Genomic DNA, 16,512 nt, shown 5'->3' on the forward strand with positions numbered 1-16,512 from the left:
TCGATCTGTCCAACTTATCACCTTATCGCCTCTAAAATGTAAATAAAACACTATAAAGAGTTTATATAATGTGTCATTACATACCTATTTGAAGGTTTGTGTCGAATTTGATTCGGGTTTTTAGGGCGGTGCTAAAGTGATCTTAGAAGTAAACAGCGGCTTTGAGAATGATGATCGCATGCAATGAAGATGCAAAACATTACTAGGTATCCCCCCCTTATCCCCGTCACTATCCATTTCTTGTTTTTAAAGGATGAGAGAAGTGCTACACCTGGTGGAGAAATAATTGCTTTATGCGTGCTGTACGTACGACATGACACGTCTAGATGTAACGGAGGGTCCATTTTTTCAACTTTTCTCCAATACTATAGAGCCATTACCATGTCGATCAACGCTTGAATAGAAACCTAGTTCACACCCCCGATTTTGAAGTCAACACAGTCGCTACAGTCCCATTCGTTTTCTTTGTAGCCTCGTTTGAATGTTGCGGTTGCGCACATTTGTACGGAATGGGGCGAGTTTACGTTATAGTAGAGTTTATCTAGGGGGTAGGCCATAAATATTGGTACCGACATAGCATTAGGTACGTTTTCAATCACATTTCTGACCTTCAAAGTCCCTTTGCATCTGTATTTGTATTTATTGAGGATCCCCATTAGCTGCTGCCATGGCAGTCACTTGCTAAATGTCCACATTATTTATTACATGATTCAGTTGAGGTTTAGGGTTTAGTGAATGATTTGTCCCAAATAAAATGCTCTTAGTTTTTGAAATATTTAGGACAAATGTATTCCTTGCCACCCATTCTGAAACTAAATGCAGCTCTTTGTTAAGTGTTGCAGTGATTTCACTCACTGTAGTAGCTGACATGTAGAGTGTTGAGTCATCCACATACATAGCCAAACTGGCTTTACTTAAGGCCAATGGCATGTCATTAATAAAGATTGAAAAAAGTAAGGGGCCTAGAAAGCTGCCCTGGGGAATTTCTGATTCTACCTGTATTCCTTTGCCTCTTTGTCTTAATTTCTCCTTGTATGTTGTAATTCTCTTCTTTCACGCTCTCCTTTGCCCTTTACCTTCACCCAAAGCTGCCCTTCTCTCTTTTCTCTCTCTCTTTCTATCTCAGGCTGACTCTCATCCTGTCCTGCCCTATGGACTTGAAGAATTTCCCCATGGATATTCAGACCTGTACCATGCAGCTTGAAAGCTGTGAGTCTCCTTCTTCCTAATTTTCATTTTAATTCTCTCCCCAGCCATTTTCACACTGGCTTTTAGTTTATGAATGGAGCGTTTTGTTTAAAGTTGTGAAATTTCTTAAGAGATACAATGCATTACCAAAATGATGTAAGACACCTGCTCATCGAACATCTCATTCCAAAATCATGGACATCATGCTATAACAGCCTTAACACTCTTCTGGGAAGACTTTCCACTAGATGTTGGAACATTTCACACGGGGACTTGCTTCCATTCAGCCACAAGAGTATTAGTGAGGTCGGGCACTGATGTTGGGCGATTAGGCCTGGCTCGTAGTCGGCATTCCAACTCATCCCAAAGGCGTTCAATGGGGTTGAGGACATGGATTTGTTCCGGCCAGTGAAGTTCTTCCGCACTGATCTCCACAAACCATTTCTGTATGGCCCTTCGCTTTGTGCACGGGGGCATTATCATGCTGGAACAGGAAAGGGCCTTCCCCAAACTGCACATAATTGTCTAGAATGTAATTTTATGGTGTAGCATTAAGATTTCCCTTCACTGGAATTAAGGGGCCTGGCCCGAACCATGAAAAACAGCCTCAGCAAATTATTCCTCCTTCACCAAACTTTACAGTTGGCATTATGCATTGGGGCAGGTAGTGTTCTCTTGGCATCCGCCAAACCCAGATTCATTCGTCGGATTGACAAATAGTGAAGCGTGATTCATCACTCCAGAGAACGCATTTCCACTGCTCCAGAGTCCAATGGCGGCGAGCTTTACACCACTCCAGCCGACGCCTGGCATTGCGCATGGTGATCTTAGACTTGTGTGCGGCTGCTCGGCCATGGAAACCTATTTCATGACGCTCCCAACTAAGAGTTATTGTGTTGATGTTGCTGTTTGGAACTCGGCAGTGAGTGCTGCAACCGAGGACGGACGATTTTTATGCACTACGCGCTTCGGCAGTCCCATTCTGTGAGCTTGTGTGGCCTACCACGGTGCGGCTGAGCCGTGGTTGCTCCTAGACGTTTCCACTTCACAATAACAGCACTTACAGTTGATTAGGGCAGCTCTAGCAGGGCAGAAATTTGACAAACTGACTTGTTGGAAAGGTGGAATTCTATGACGGTGCAACATTGAAAGTCACTAAGCTTTTCAATACGGGCCATTCTACTGCCAATGTTTGTCTTTAGAGATTGCATGGCTGTGTGCTCGATTTTATACACCTGTCAGCAACGGGTGTGGCTGAAATAGCCGAATCCACTCATTTGAAGGGGTGTCCACATACTTTTGTAATATCACCACATATGATTGAGATTAAATTCAATGCCTGAATGTGACAGGCTAGGTTTTGAGTTGCTGCTTTTATCAAACATCCTCAGATGACGGTTACTTGTGCATGCATAAAATGAAAGACGGACTTTCTGACACCGACTTGTGTGATTTAGCGACCCAGCAATATAAAATGACTGGCTAGCTTTGTCAGTGATGTTGTGTAAGGGTAATGCAATTCCTGTGCTGTGTATCAAATGTAGGAATCTATTAATGAGAAATATCAACAGAACAAAGTCTAGTCTATAAAGTCTGTGCATAGCATGTCATTCCTTGTTACCTAAATAAAATGTAAATGTGAAAAAAAGTATATTTGCTACCCCTTGCCCCAAGCGCTGATAGCATCCACAAATCCAATTTCGAGAATATCAATAATGAAACTTTCATTTTGTGTCCCCTTTTATTATATGACCCACCCCTGGCGCCCGGAGGTGGCTTAATTCCACCTCTGCCAGGCCAGACAAAATAACTAGCAAGAGGAGAACCAAATGGGAGCAAACCTGGCTCGGAAGACAACCGATTTCTTGCTGGGAGATCCAGCAGCAGGCATTTGAAATGAATGATATGTCAAGTTGTGTGGTATACCCATATTTCAATGCCAAATATGGTAAAAGATTGATAAATATATTTCTTGTCTGCAATTAAACCTACCCTCCTAAAGTGTGGAGAGCAGGTGAGGAGAGAAATCTTGGCCAACATTGGAAAGCATGCCAGCCAGCAAGTTTATTACCTGACAGGGCCATTACAGGAGTCCTAATCATTTTTGATTAAAGGAAGCCCTCCTCTGCGTGTCTCTGAAGGGGACAACCAGCTCTGTTTTGACAAGTGTTAGTACACTGCCCAGGGTGTGATCACCTTGGCTGCCTGGGGAGGACATGAAAAGGACATGTCAGGTTTAACAGGTATAACAGGCAGGTTTAACTATCACACGCTATGCCAACTGCCAACGCTGCACATTGAGGGCGAGAGCAAGGAGGGAAAAGAGAGAGGGATATCTTCGGGGTCTGATAATTCTGAGAATGGAAGTCCAGACCAATGCTCTTTGACAGTCTTAATCTTGATGCCTTGAGCTCTAGTATGTATAAATAGTATGTACTGTAGCAAGATCCTACTTCAAACAATCTTTAAAACCATCATGTGTTCTTGTGACCCAATTTGGTATCCTTAAGTCAGTAAGTAGATGTATAAAGTGTAAATCCACAGGACAGAGTTAGACAGTAAATCTGAAGCTTGACCAATTCAGACCTCCATCTAAATGTGTTTTTTTTTACAGGGACAAGACCCATAAAAACGTTGGTATACTCAGCTAGGTCATCTCGTCAAATAAATCCAGACAGTGCATCTCATAAATTACACTTTGACCACACACTTTGAATAAATTAATTTGATGTTTGACTCCTATTAGTGTGTAACTGGGAAGGAAAAGATAACATTTTGTCACTTTTGTGAAGACATTAATATTCTACTTGCTTGTTAGGGAAGGATATGTGAATGACTCTGAAATCTTCTGGAGCAAGATAATTGTATTTTAGTGGTAATGTTGTTTTCAGGCTGCTGGTAAGGATCAGGGGATAATCAGGGGATAATATATTAATTTCTGTCTTTGTTACATGGGCCCCAAGGGCCCAGACAGACATCAGTAATATTATTCCAAAGCATTAATGCATGCTACGTGCATTTTTAATGGTCCGGTAATCAGACCCCTGTGAGGGGAAATAGAGCCTTCAAAAGGTGTGGGAGGATAGACAGGGTTGAGGTGTGTGTGTGCGCATGTACGCATGCATATTATGTGTATGCATATTTGTGTATGCGCATATGTAGGGCCTTATAAAATCTGTTTAATTATTTTGCCTGATTCTGTTTTGTTTTTTCCCAAATCCCATTTCCTCCATTTTGTTTTTCAAATTTTATTCAGGTTTTCACTCTCAAAATCTCACTTTTTAAAATAGAAAAACAACAAGTCCACAAAAATGTTTAAACCACATCAGGAGACCATTCTTTAGGTCTTGGAAAAATTACAGTTTTTGGGTGTAGTTTCTCTTTAATGTTTCAGTTTCAAGTTTTAATGTCACATGCACAAGTACAGTGCAATGCCTTTCTTGCTAGCTCTAACCCCAACAATGCAGTAATCAATAACAATGTAATATTAAAAATAATAAGGTAGAACAAAAACACACAAGATATAAAAATAGTAAATAAGAAAAACATAATAAAGTAAGTAAGCATACTATATACAGGGTCAGTTCCAGTACCATATTTACAATGTGCATGGACACTGGATCGATAAAGGTAGATATGTATAAGGGTAAGGTGACTAGGCATCAGGATATATGATAAACAGAGAAGCAGCAGCTTATTTGATGATTGTATGTGAGTGGGTGTGTGTAGAGTCAGCATAAATGTATGTGCATATTATGTGTATGTGAGCAAATGATGGAGTGAGTGTTTGTATGTGTGTTGGAGTATCAGTGTGTGTAGTGCGTAGGGCCCTGTGAGTGTGCATAGAAAAAGTGCAAAAATAAGAATAGAATACAAAAGGTCAACTCCATGTAGCCATTTTGTTAGCTATCTAGCAGTCTTTATTTGTAAATCGGGATGTGCCGGAACAAAAAGTGAGATTGAGAGGGGGGTCACCTCGGGAGTTTTGAGGTACAAAAAAAACACATTTATTATAAAGCATTGCATGCGTATCATTGCGTTTGTGTAGTGACATAGAGCAGTAGAGTAGAGGCACTTACAGAAGTTGGACACATGAGGAACATGTTTAGTAGCCTATGGTCCGGAAAAATGTGGCCTTTTATAAACACATTTCATGCAATTCTACGTCATTTTAGACGACTAGAGACTTTAGCAGAATCTTTTTTTAATACTGCACAAATTATCGAAATGGCAGGCTACTTTGACACTGACAAACTGAGAATCTGAGATCAATAAAAACAACCTTTTCTTGAATCCATCAATAGACTAGTCTTAGGTGTGTGTAGACACATATTGTAGTCTACAATGTGAAGAGAAAATGATCGTCCTAAAAATGCTTTCCAGTTTCACTGACTCCCCAATGATTAGCAGCTCACTTGCTGGTGATGGCCGACACGCTCGCGCCATAAGCCTCTCTCTCTCTCTTGCTTAACTTTGTAAAACAATATTGGAAGTTCATCAAATATGTTGGTAGCCTACAGAATACAGTCTTCTCTTTTCAGCAGGATACATTTGCTTTCCAACCTGTGTTATCCCTCAAATGTTTTTTAAATGTTGCTAAAGACATGCTTTGTCTGCATGCTGTTTTTTCACTGACAGATTTGCAGTGCGTTCCCAACGGGCAATTTTTTTTAAGTAGCTATTGATCCTCTGTGGCTAAATTATAGGCCTTCTCATGGTGTAGTAGGCTATTCTGAATGATTTAATTTATTTCTGAACAGACGGAAGTAATTCTATAACTTTAGCTAATTTATTTCAATTCATCACGGGGTGCTGCAGTTCCTTCAGAACCATTCACGCAATTCTATAAGGAAATAAATGATGAAGTGCAACGCTGGAGAGATGAGAGTTGCAGAATCATGTTTATCAGAGCAGAGAGAGATCGTGGGCCCGTGAAAGGTTCAACAAATTGTGAGGGGTAGGATTGAGCAGATTTATCCATCCCCTTCTCCGGCCGTTGTATTGGACAGTTCAATGGTGCGAAATGTCTCAGTCCCTGGAGAAAATACTTTGTGCTATCCAGGAGCACGAGTACAGGACATCAAACATTTTAAACCTGCATCAGGAAATTGAGTACATCAAAGATCATGTGGGATTCAATGACATTATGAAGGGCAGCTCAGAACAGCTGAAGATGGATTTCAAAGAACTGATTGGATCTCTGCTTGACAGCAACAAATGGCCAATAATATCTGGCCTCATGTCCCCCCCCACCCCCCCGTGAATCGTGGCATTGATCGTTTCAGCAGACTTGTAGCCCTCCATAACTGGCTACGAGACCATTGCATCTCTGTGGGTGTAACATTTATTGGAAATGTTGATACCTTCTGGAAACAAATCTTGTTTTATAATGAGGAGGGGATCCATGAAAATAATTTGGGTTCCTGGATCCTTTCACAGCCTTACAAGGCAGTGTTGAGATAATGACTTATCAATGACCCATGCCCAGCTCAATTAATCCGTACCATTGTGTCGCTGAGTTGCCATAATTCTTCAGCAAATGTACATTATCCAAGTGGCTTTGGATGCTACCATGTAAGTAACCTAATATATGTCCCTCTAACTGCCCTAAATGCCTCTGCTGATCCTACAGCTATTGTATGCAGTAATCATGTGCCTGATATCTCAAAGTGCTGTACAGAAACCCAGCCTAAAACCCCAAACAGCAAGCAATGCAGGTGTAGAAGCAAGGTGGTTCGGAAAAACTCCCTAGAAAGGCCAAAACCTAGGAAGAAACCTAGAGAGGAACCAGGCTATGAGGGGTGGCCAGTCCTCTTCTGGCTGTGCCGGGTGGAGATTATAACAGAACATGGCCAAGATGTTCAAATGTTCATAAATGATCAGCATGGTCAAATAATAATAATCACAGTAGTTGTCGAGGGTGCAACAGGTCAGCACCTCAGGAGTAAATGTCAGTTGGCTTTTCATAGCCGATCATTAGAGTATCTCTACCGCTCCTGCTGTCTCTAGAGAGTTGAAAACAGCAGGTCTGGGACAGGTAGCACGTCCGGTGAACAGGTCAGGGTTCCATAGCCGCAGGCAGAACAGTTGAAACTGGAGCAGCAGCACGGCCAGGTGGACTGGGGACAGCAAGGAGTCATCATGCCAGGTAGTCCTGAGGCAGGTCCTCCGAGAGAGAGAGAGAGAGAAAGAAAGAAAGAGAGAATTAGATAGAACATACTTAAATTCACACAGGACACTGGATAAGACAGGAGAAATACTCCAGATATAACAGACTGACCCTAGCCCCCCGACACCTAAACTACTGCAGCATAAATACTGGAGGCTGAGACAGGAGGGGTCAGGAGACACTGTGGCCCCATCCGATGACACCCCCGGACAGGGCCAAACAGGCAGGATATAACCCCACCGAGTATAGCCCACAAAGATCTCCGCCACGGCACAACCCAAGGGGGGGCGCCAACCCAGACAGGAAGACCACATCAGTGACTCAACCCACTCAAGTGACGCACCCCTCCTAGGGACGGCATGGAAGAGCACCAGTAAGCCAGTGACTCAGCCCCTGTAATAGGGTTAGAGGCAGAGAATCCCAGTGGAGAGAGGGGAACCGGCCAGGCAAAGACAGCAAGGGCGGTTCGTTGCTCCAGTGCCTTTCCGTTCACCTTCACACTTCTGGACCAGACTACACTCAGAGGACCTACCGAAGAGATTAATCTTCAATAGAGACTTAAAGGTTGAGACCGAGTCTACGTCTCTCACATGGGTAGGCAGACCATTCCATAAAAATGAAGCTCTATAGGAGAAAGCCCTGCCTCCAGCTGTTTGCTTAGAAATTCTAGGGACAATAAGGAGGCCTGCGTCTTGTGACCGTAGCGTACGTGTAGGTATGTGCGGCAGGACCTAATCGGAAAGATAGGCAGGAGCAAGCCCATGTAATGCTTTGTAGGTTAGCAGTAAAACCTTGAAATTAGCCCTTGCCTTAACAGGAAGCCAGTGTAGAGGGGCTAGCACTGGAGTAATATGATCACATTTTTTGTTTCTAGTCAGGATACTTGCAGCCGTATTTAAGACTAACTGAAGTATATTTAGTGCTTTACCCAGGTAGCCGGAAAGTAGAGAATTGCAGTAGTAGACAAAAGCATGGATTAATTTTGCTGCATAATTTTTGGACAGAACATTTCAGATTTTTGCAATGGTACGTAGATGGAAAAAAGTTGTCATTGAAACAGTCTTGATATGTTCGTCAAAAGAGAGATCAGGGTCCAGAGTAATGCCGAGGTCCTTCCTCATTTTTTTTTGAGACGACTGTACAACCATCAAGATTAATTGTCAGATTCAACAGAAGATCTTTTTGTTTCTTGGGCCCTAAAACAAGCATCTCTGTTTTGTCCGAGTTTAAAAGTAGAACATTTGCAGCTATCCACCTCCTTCTTGTCTGTAACACAGGCTTCCAGTGAGGGCAATTTGGGGCTTCACCATGTTTCATTGAAATGTACAGCTGTGTGTCATTCGCATAGCAGTGAAAGTTAACATTATGTTTTCGAATGACATCCCCAACAGGTAAAATATATAGTGAAAACAATAGTGGTCCTAAAACGGAACCTTGAGGATCAACGAAATTTACAGTTGATTTGTCAGAGAACAAACCATCCACAGAGACAAACTGATATCTTTCCGACAGATAAGATCTAAACCAGGCCAGAACTTCTCCGTGTAGACCAATTTGGGTTTCCAATCTCTCCAAAAGAATGTGGTGATCGATGGTATCAAAGCAGCACTAAGGTCTAGGAGCACGAGGACAAATGCAGAGCCTCGGTCTGAAACCATTAATTTACCACCTTCACAAGTGCAGTCTCAGTGCTATGATGGGCTCTAAAACCAGACTGAAGCATTTCGTATACATTGTTTGTCTTCAGGAAGGCAGTGAGCTGCTTTATCAAACATTTTTGAGAGGAATGGGAGATTTGATATAGGTCGATAGTTTTTTATATTTTCTGGGTCAAGGTTTGGCTTTTTCAAGAGATGCTTTATTACTGCCACTTTTAGTGAGTTTGGTACACATCCGGTGGATAGAGAGACGTTTATTATGTTCAACATAGGAGGGCCAAGCACAGGAAGCAGCTCTTTCAGTAGTTTAGTTGGAATAGGGTCCAGTATGCAGCTTGAAGGTTTAAGAAGGCCGATGATTATTTTCATCATTGTGTCAAGAGATATAGTACTAAAACACTTAGTGTCTCCCTTGATCCTAGGTCCTGGCAGAGTTGTGCAGACTCAGGAAAACTGAGCTTTGGAGGAATACGCAGATTTAAAGAGGTGTCTGTAATTTGCTTTCTAATGATCATGATCTTTTCCTCAAAGAAGTTCATAGATTTATTACTGCTGAGTGAAAGCCATCCTGTCTTGGGAATGCTGCTTTTTAGTTAGCTTTGCGACAGTATCAAAAATACATTTTGGATTGTTTATTTTCCTCAATTAAGTTGGAAAAATAGGATGATCGAGCAGCAGTGAGTGCTCTTCGATCCTGCACAGTACTGTCTTTCCAAGCTACTCGGAAGACTTCCAGTTTGGTGTGGCGCCATTTCCGTTCCAATTTTCTGGAAGCTTGCTTCAGAGCTCGGGTATTTTCTGTATACCAGGGAGCTGTTCTCTACGCCCTCCTACGCCTCCTTCACGTTCCTGATGTACTGGCCTGTCTCCTGTAGCGCCTCCATGCTTGGACACTACGCTGACAGACACAGAAACCTTCTTGCCACAGCTCGCATTGATGTGCCATCCTTGGATGAGCTGCACTACCTGAGCCACTTGTGTGGGTTGTAGACTCCGTCTCATGCTACCACTAGAGTGAAAGCACCGCCAGCATTCCCAAAGTGACCAAAACATCAGCCAGGAAGCATAGGAACTGAGAAGTGGTCTGTGGTCACCACCTGCAGAACCACTCCTTTATTGGGGGTGTCTTGCTAATTGCCTATAATTTCCACCTGTTGTCTATTTCATTTGCACAACAGCATGTGAAATTTATTGTCAATCAGTGTTGCTTCCTAAGTGGACAGTTTGATTTCACAGAAGTGTGATTGACTTGGAGTTACATTGTGTTGTTTAAGTGTTCCCTTTCTTTTTTGGAGCAGTGTACTATGAAACAAAGATAAATGACATAAAGAATGACAGTAAAATGCTTTGGAACACCTTAAATGAAATTTCGGGCATTCATTGAATCAGATGGCTCACTCATCACAAAACCCACTGATATTGCCAATTTACTTCAATGATTATTTTCATTGGCAAGATTAGCAAATTTAGTCATGAAATGCCAGTAACAAACGCTGACACTGTACATCCAAATATAACTGATCAAAATATGAAAGACAAGCATTGTAATTTTGAATTCCGTAAAGTGAATGTGGAACAGTGGTGTAAAGTACTTAAGTAAAAAATACTTTAAGTACTATTTAAGTAGTTTTTGGGGGTTATCTGTACTTTACTTTCTATTTATATTTTTGACAAATTTTACATTTACTTCACTACATTCCTGAAGACTAGATTGTACTTTTTACTCCATACATTTTCCTTCACACCCAAAAGTACAAGAAAATAGTGAAATTCACGGGGTTATCAACCGAACATCCCTGGTCATCCCTACCGCCACTGATATGGCGGACTCACTAAACACGCATGCTTTTTTTGTAAATTATATCTGAATGTTGGAGTATGCCCATTGCTTTCCGAAAAAAAAGAGAAAAAAAAGAAAATGGTGTCATCTGGTTTGCTTAATATAAGGAATTTGAAATGATTTATGCTTTTACTTTTACTTATGATACGTACGTATGTTTTAGCAATTACATTTACTTTTGATACTTAAGTATATTTTAAACCAAATACTTTTAGAATTTTTCTCAAGTAGGGTTTTACTGCGTGACTTTTACTCAAGTTTAGTACTTTTTCCACCACTGGTGTGGAAGAAGTGAAAAAATTATTGTTGTCTATCAACAATAACAACTGAGGATAATAGCAGATGATATTGCCACTCCTATAAGCCTTATCTTCAATCTAAGCCTACTAGAAAGTATGTGCCTTCAGGCCTGGAGTGAAGCAAAAGTAATTCCACAACCAAGAATAGTAGCCTTTACTGGCTAAAATAGCCAAAACTTTTGACCCAAGTTAAACAATTTAAAGGCAATTTAAAGGCAAATACTAATTGAGTGTATGTAAACTTCTGACCCACTGGGAATGTGATGAAAGAAATAAAATATGAAATAAAGCATTTTCTCTACTATTATTCTCACATTTCACATTCTTAAAGTAAAGTAACATTTCTACTAGGATTAAATCAGGAATTGTGAAAAACTGAGTTTAAATGTATTTGGCTAAGGTGTATGTCAACTTCCGACTTCAACTGTATATGTGCTATATACTTACAGTACCAACCAACTTACCATCTTCACAGCCAATGTCTGCAAGAAAACATATCTTTCTACTAATTAAAAACAATATTACAACATGATTAAGGTTAAGGTTATTTACAATAACATACAATTTACAACAAGATGTAATGTAATAAAATACCAACTGTCTTGAGGTGGGGAACCAGCCAAGCAGTGAAAACAAGGGTGGGGGAAACATGAGACGAAATATGATGGATGATGTCGATGGACAGACAAATTCACGCACATTGACGACATGAAACAAACAAGCCACATGACAATGCTTCCTACACCGCGCCACCTCCTTACCTTCTCTCACGTATTTCCAGCAGAAGCAGTGGACGCTGACCTCTGTTGTGTAGGGCGTGGACACCTTGGGAGTCCTGGACCCAGGATGGGGACTGGAATCGGGACTGGGAAATGGTTCCAGGCGCCCAGCCTGAAAACAAGAGAATATATGATTTCTCATGGATTTCTGATGGTATCGTACCATGGAACGTTCCTCATCTCTGCAGAGAGTAAGACTATTAGCAATAGCAAACAGCCCACAATATGTGCCCCCTTTCTGCTGCTGGACTGCCGGCCACTCCACAGTCACAGAAGTCCCTGGAAAAGATGAGGTGAGTTGTGAGAGAAAGTCTGGGGTAGTGTCATGACCACTGGAGTCATACACCTTAACAGTACCTACCTGGCAGCGGAGGATACTTACCGTGATCCAGTGGTTAGCCTTGAGATTGACTATCTGGACAAACCCCTGGGCCAGTGTTGGTACTGCTGACAGCATGGCAATGTTTTTTTCCACCAATTTCGTGGTATCCAATTGGTAGTCTTGTCTCATCACTGCAACTCCCGTACGGACTCGGGAGAGGCGAAGGTCAAGAGCCATGCGTCCTCCGAAACAAAACCCAACCTAGCCGCACTGCTTCTTGACACAACGCACATCCAACCCGGAAGCCAGCCGCACCAATGTGTCGGAGGAAACACCGTACACCTGGCGACTTGGTTAGCGTGCACAGGACCCGGCCCGCCACAGGAGTCGCTAGTGCGTGATGAGACAAGGATATCCCTGTCGGCCAAACCCTCCCTAACCTGGACGACGCTGGGCCAATTGTGCGTCGCCCCATGGACCTCCCGGTCGCGGCTGGCTGCGACAGAGCCTTGGCTCGAACCCAGAATCTTTGGTGGCACAGCTAGCACTGCGATGCAGAGGTCTCCTACTTCTGGATGTTGCACCTGCAAAAGAGCTTGAGCGTGATCAATTCTAAAATTGTCTAACCAGGAGTACGACGGAAGAATGACCCCTCCGAAGGTCCTCCATCTGGCCACAGAGAGCAGCTGGCCTTACCTGCCCCTGTTAGAACCTAGTGATGAGAACCTCACTAGTGTCTTCTAGTCCAGTGACTGGACTTACCTGCCCCTGTTCCTCTAGTCCGACACAAGCCACAAGTGAGAAAATGTGATGGATTAGCGCAGTGCAGTGCAAAAGGGGAGATATTAACTTTTCAACCGTTTTTGAAAGTATAGCCTACCTCAAGTTGGTCGCCTTACGATTCAGAGCACAGAGAATCAGACTGATCCGAACTCACTGGCTCTGGTGGATGGGATACTTCCTGGGTGGCTCGGACAGTCGATTGTCGAGTTGATGAAATACTAAAGTCTAAGTAAATTTGCACTGCTGTTTCTCTGTCTCTCCATCTCTCTCTGTCTTTCACTCTCTTCCTCGCTCTCTGTATGGGTCTCTCTCTGTCTAGTGAAGACACCTAGTTAAGGGTAGTTTGAGTTACCATAATTGCTTACACGTATCCATTTGATTGACCAGGGTTAACTTATAGCTAGGTACCTCAATATGACAGACATACAACTAAATGTATAATTAGCGACATGTAGATGACCAACTAGATAGATGGGAAAGGGTTATAAATGGTTGGTTGTACATAAATCCTTCCAGTTATCTAATAGCAATTAACTGCTTAACGTTACACTGAATTGTGAATTTCTCTGCCCCCATACGAGTGTTGCGCCTCTTGTCGAGATCAGTGGTGAATTCATAGGACTTTTCCTGGTTGGAAAGATAAAAGAAAATCTCTGAGGGATGCCATTAAAGTGCAAGCTACATACAAACAGAAAGCTACAACTACAGTTAGCTAGCTAGATAACGTTAACTAAATAAAACTCTCTGGCTAGCTAGCTGACTAGGCAGGCTGAGGTAAATAACTTGCTAGCAATGTCAATGTAAAATCAATATAAAAACAGATTAAATTATTTCTTCCTATTTAACAATATTTTCTTATACAAGACATATATGGTAAAGAAAGAGTGTCCTCTTTCCAGTCTTTTCGGTCCTTTAATGCAGCAGGTAGTCAGCAGGTTGTCACCGTCAAAAACACCGTCCTTGGAGAGCAATTYTGAGGTAACGTTAATAATTTTGCATGGACTGAGCAAGCGCTTATGAGGTGAAATAGAACTAGAACTGGCCGCGTCATCCGTCCTTAGTAGCGGTCGACCGATTTTGATTTTTCAACGCAGATACCGATACCGATTATTGGACGACCAAAAAAAGCCGATACCGATTAATCGGCCGATTTATTTTATTTTATTTGTAATAATGACAATTACAACAATACTGAATGAACACTTATTTTAACTTAATATAATACATCAATAAAATCAATTTAGCCTCAAATAAATAATGAAACATGTTCAATTTGTTTTAAATAATGCAAAAACAAAGTGTTGGAGAAGAAAGTAAAAGTGCAATATGTGCCATGTAAGAAAGCTAACGTTTAAGTTCCTTGCTCAGAACATGAGAAAATATGAAAGCTGGTGGTTCTTTTAACATGAGTCTTCAATATTCCCAGGTAAGAAGTTTTAGGTTGTAGTTATTATAGGAATTATAGGACTATTTCTCTCTATACGATTTTTATTTCATATACCTTTGACTATTGGATGTTCTTATAGGCACTTTAGTATTGCCAGTGGAACAGTATAGCTTCCATCCCTCTCCTCGCCGCTACCTGGGCTCGAACCAGGAAAACATCGACAACAGCCACCCTCGAAGCAGCGTTACCCATGCAGAGCAAGGGGAACAACTACTCCAAGTCTCAGAGCGAGTGACGTTTGAAACGCTATTAGCGCGCACCCCGCTAACTAGCTAGGCATTTCACATCGGTTACACCAGCCTAATCTCGGGAGTTGATAGGCTTGAATTCATAAACAGCAGAGCTGCTGGCAAAGCGCACGAAAGTGCTGTTTGAATGAATGCTTACGAGCCTGCTGGTGCCCACCATCGCTCAGTCAGACTGCTCTATCAAATTATAGACTTAATTATAACATAATAACACACAGAAATACGAGCCTTAGGTCATTAATATGGTCGAATCCGGAAACTATCATCTCGAAAACAAAACATTTATTATTTCAGTGAAATACGGAACCGTTCCGTATTTCATCTAATGGGTGGCATTCATCAGTCTAAATATTCCTGTTACATTGCACAACCTTCAATGTTATGTCATAATTACGTAAAATTCTGGGAAATTAGTTCGCACGCAATAGCCAGGCGGCCCAAACTGTTGCATATACCCTGACTCTGCGTGCAATGAACGCAAGAGAAGTGACACAATTTCACCTGGTTAATATTGCCTGCTAACCTGGATTTCTTTTAGCTAAATATGCAGGTTTAAAAATATATACTTCTGTGTATTGAGTTTAAGAAAGGCATTGATGTTTATTGTTAGGTACACGTTGGATCAACGACAGTCCTTTTTCGCGAATGCGCACTGCATTGATTATATGCAACGCAGGACACGCTAGATAACTAGTAATATCATCAACCATGTGTAGTTATAACTAGTGATTATGATTGATTGATTTTTATAAGATAAGTTTAATGCTAGCTAGCAACGTACCTTGGCTTCTTACTGCATTTGCGAAACAGGCGGGCTCCTCGTGAGGCAGTGGTTAGAGCGTTGGTAGACTAGTTAACCGTAAGGTTGCAAGATTGAATCCCTGAGCTGACAAGTAAAATCTGTCGTTCTGCCCCTGAACAAGGCAGTTAACCTCTTCGCTGCAAGCGATATTGAAAAAACTGGAAATATTGCACATTTTCAAACGGCGCTCCTAAGAAACTTTTAATTTTACAATATGCATATATTTTACTTACTGTTGGATAGATAACAGTCTATAGTTTCTAAAAAGGTTTGAATTATTTCTCTAAGTCGAACAGAAATATTTTTACAGCCATTTTCCCAGCCGAATTGAGTTTTCCAAAATGCGCATGTGTGTCTTTAAGACCTTGTCTATAAAAGGTCATTAGACTGGAACCGTGTAGAAACACGTCACACTCCTTCATCAGGTGTAATGCGGAATGAGAATTGAAAGCAGTCGAATATCTCGTCCATGACTGAATAACACACCTTCTTGAGACCTGCGCAGTTAAAAAAATTTCCGGGCGCGAAGCATAATTTGTCTCGGCTACTGGAAGAAGGTCGATAAAGTGAATATGATCTCTGACTTCGATATTATTTGATACATGTCACAAAATCATCCTTAAGTATGTTTTTTCAATATACTTTAATTATATTATTGCAATTATTCTGGACTTTAGATGTGATGAGACGGAAGAATTTTTGAAAGAAGACAGATTAGCGCCGCAATGCTATTGTGCTTGCTAACCAAGAGGGAAATAGTTCGTTCTGAACCCAACTAAGAACTCTACTGGACATTGACCCCGTTACAAACATTCTGATGAATATCAACAAGATAAGGACCAATTTGGGATGCTTTTTCATATATCTGTCGAACTGTTGTATGCTAACTGTGCTAGGCTACGGCTTGACTATGCTAGTGTTGTTCTTATGCTAGCTTATGTTGTTATAATATAACGATATATTTGGTTTTCGCTGAT

General features: G+C 41.6%; 1 protein-coding gene across 2 annotated transcripts in view; it reads left to right on the forward strand.

Annotated features, from left to right (window-relative positions):
- Positions 1-16,512, forward strand: part of LOC111967633 (glycine receptor subunit alpha-4) — a 100,411-nt gene that overhangs the window by 62,081 nt on the left and 21,818 nt on the right. For both annotated transcript variants that reach the window (XM_023992820.2, XM_023992821.2), the window contains exon 5: positions 1,127-1,209. In XM_023992820.2, coding sequence (XP_023848588.1) covers positions 1,127-1,209 — 83 coding nt within the window. The remainder of the gene's footprint in view (positions 1-1,126; positions 1,210-16,512) is intronic.

The sequence above is a fragment of the Salvelinus sp. IW2-2015 genome, linkage group LG8, assembly GCF_002910315.2.
Source record: "Salvelinus sp. IW2-2015 linkage group LG8, ASM291031v2, whole genome shotgun sequence".
In the NCBI taxonomy this organism is placed as follows: Eukaryota; Metazoa; Chordata; class Actinopteri; order Salmoniformes; family Salmonidae; genus Salvelinus; species Salvelinus sp. IW2-2015.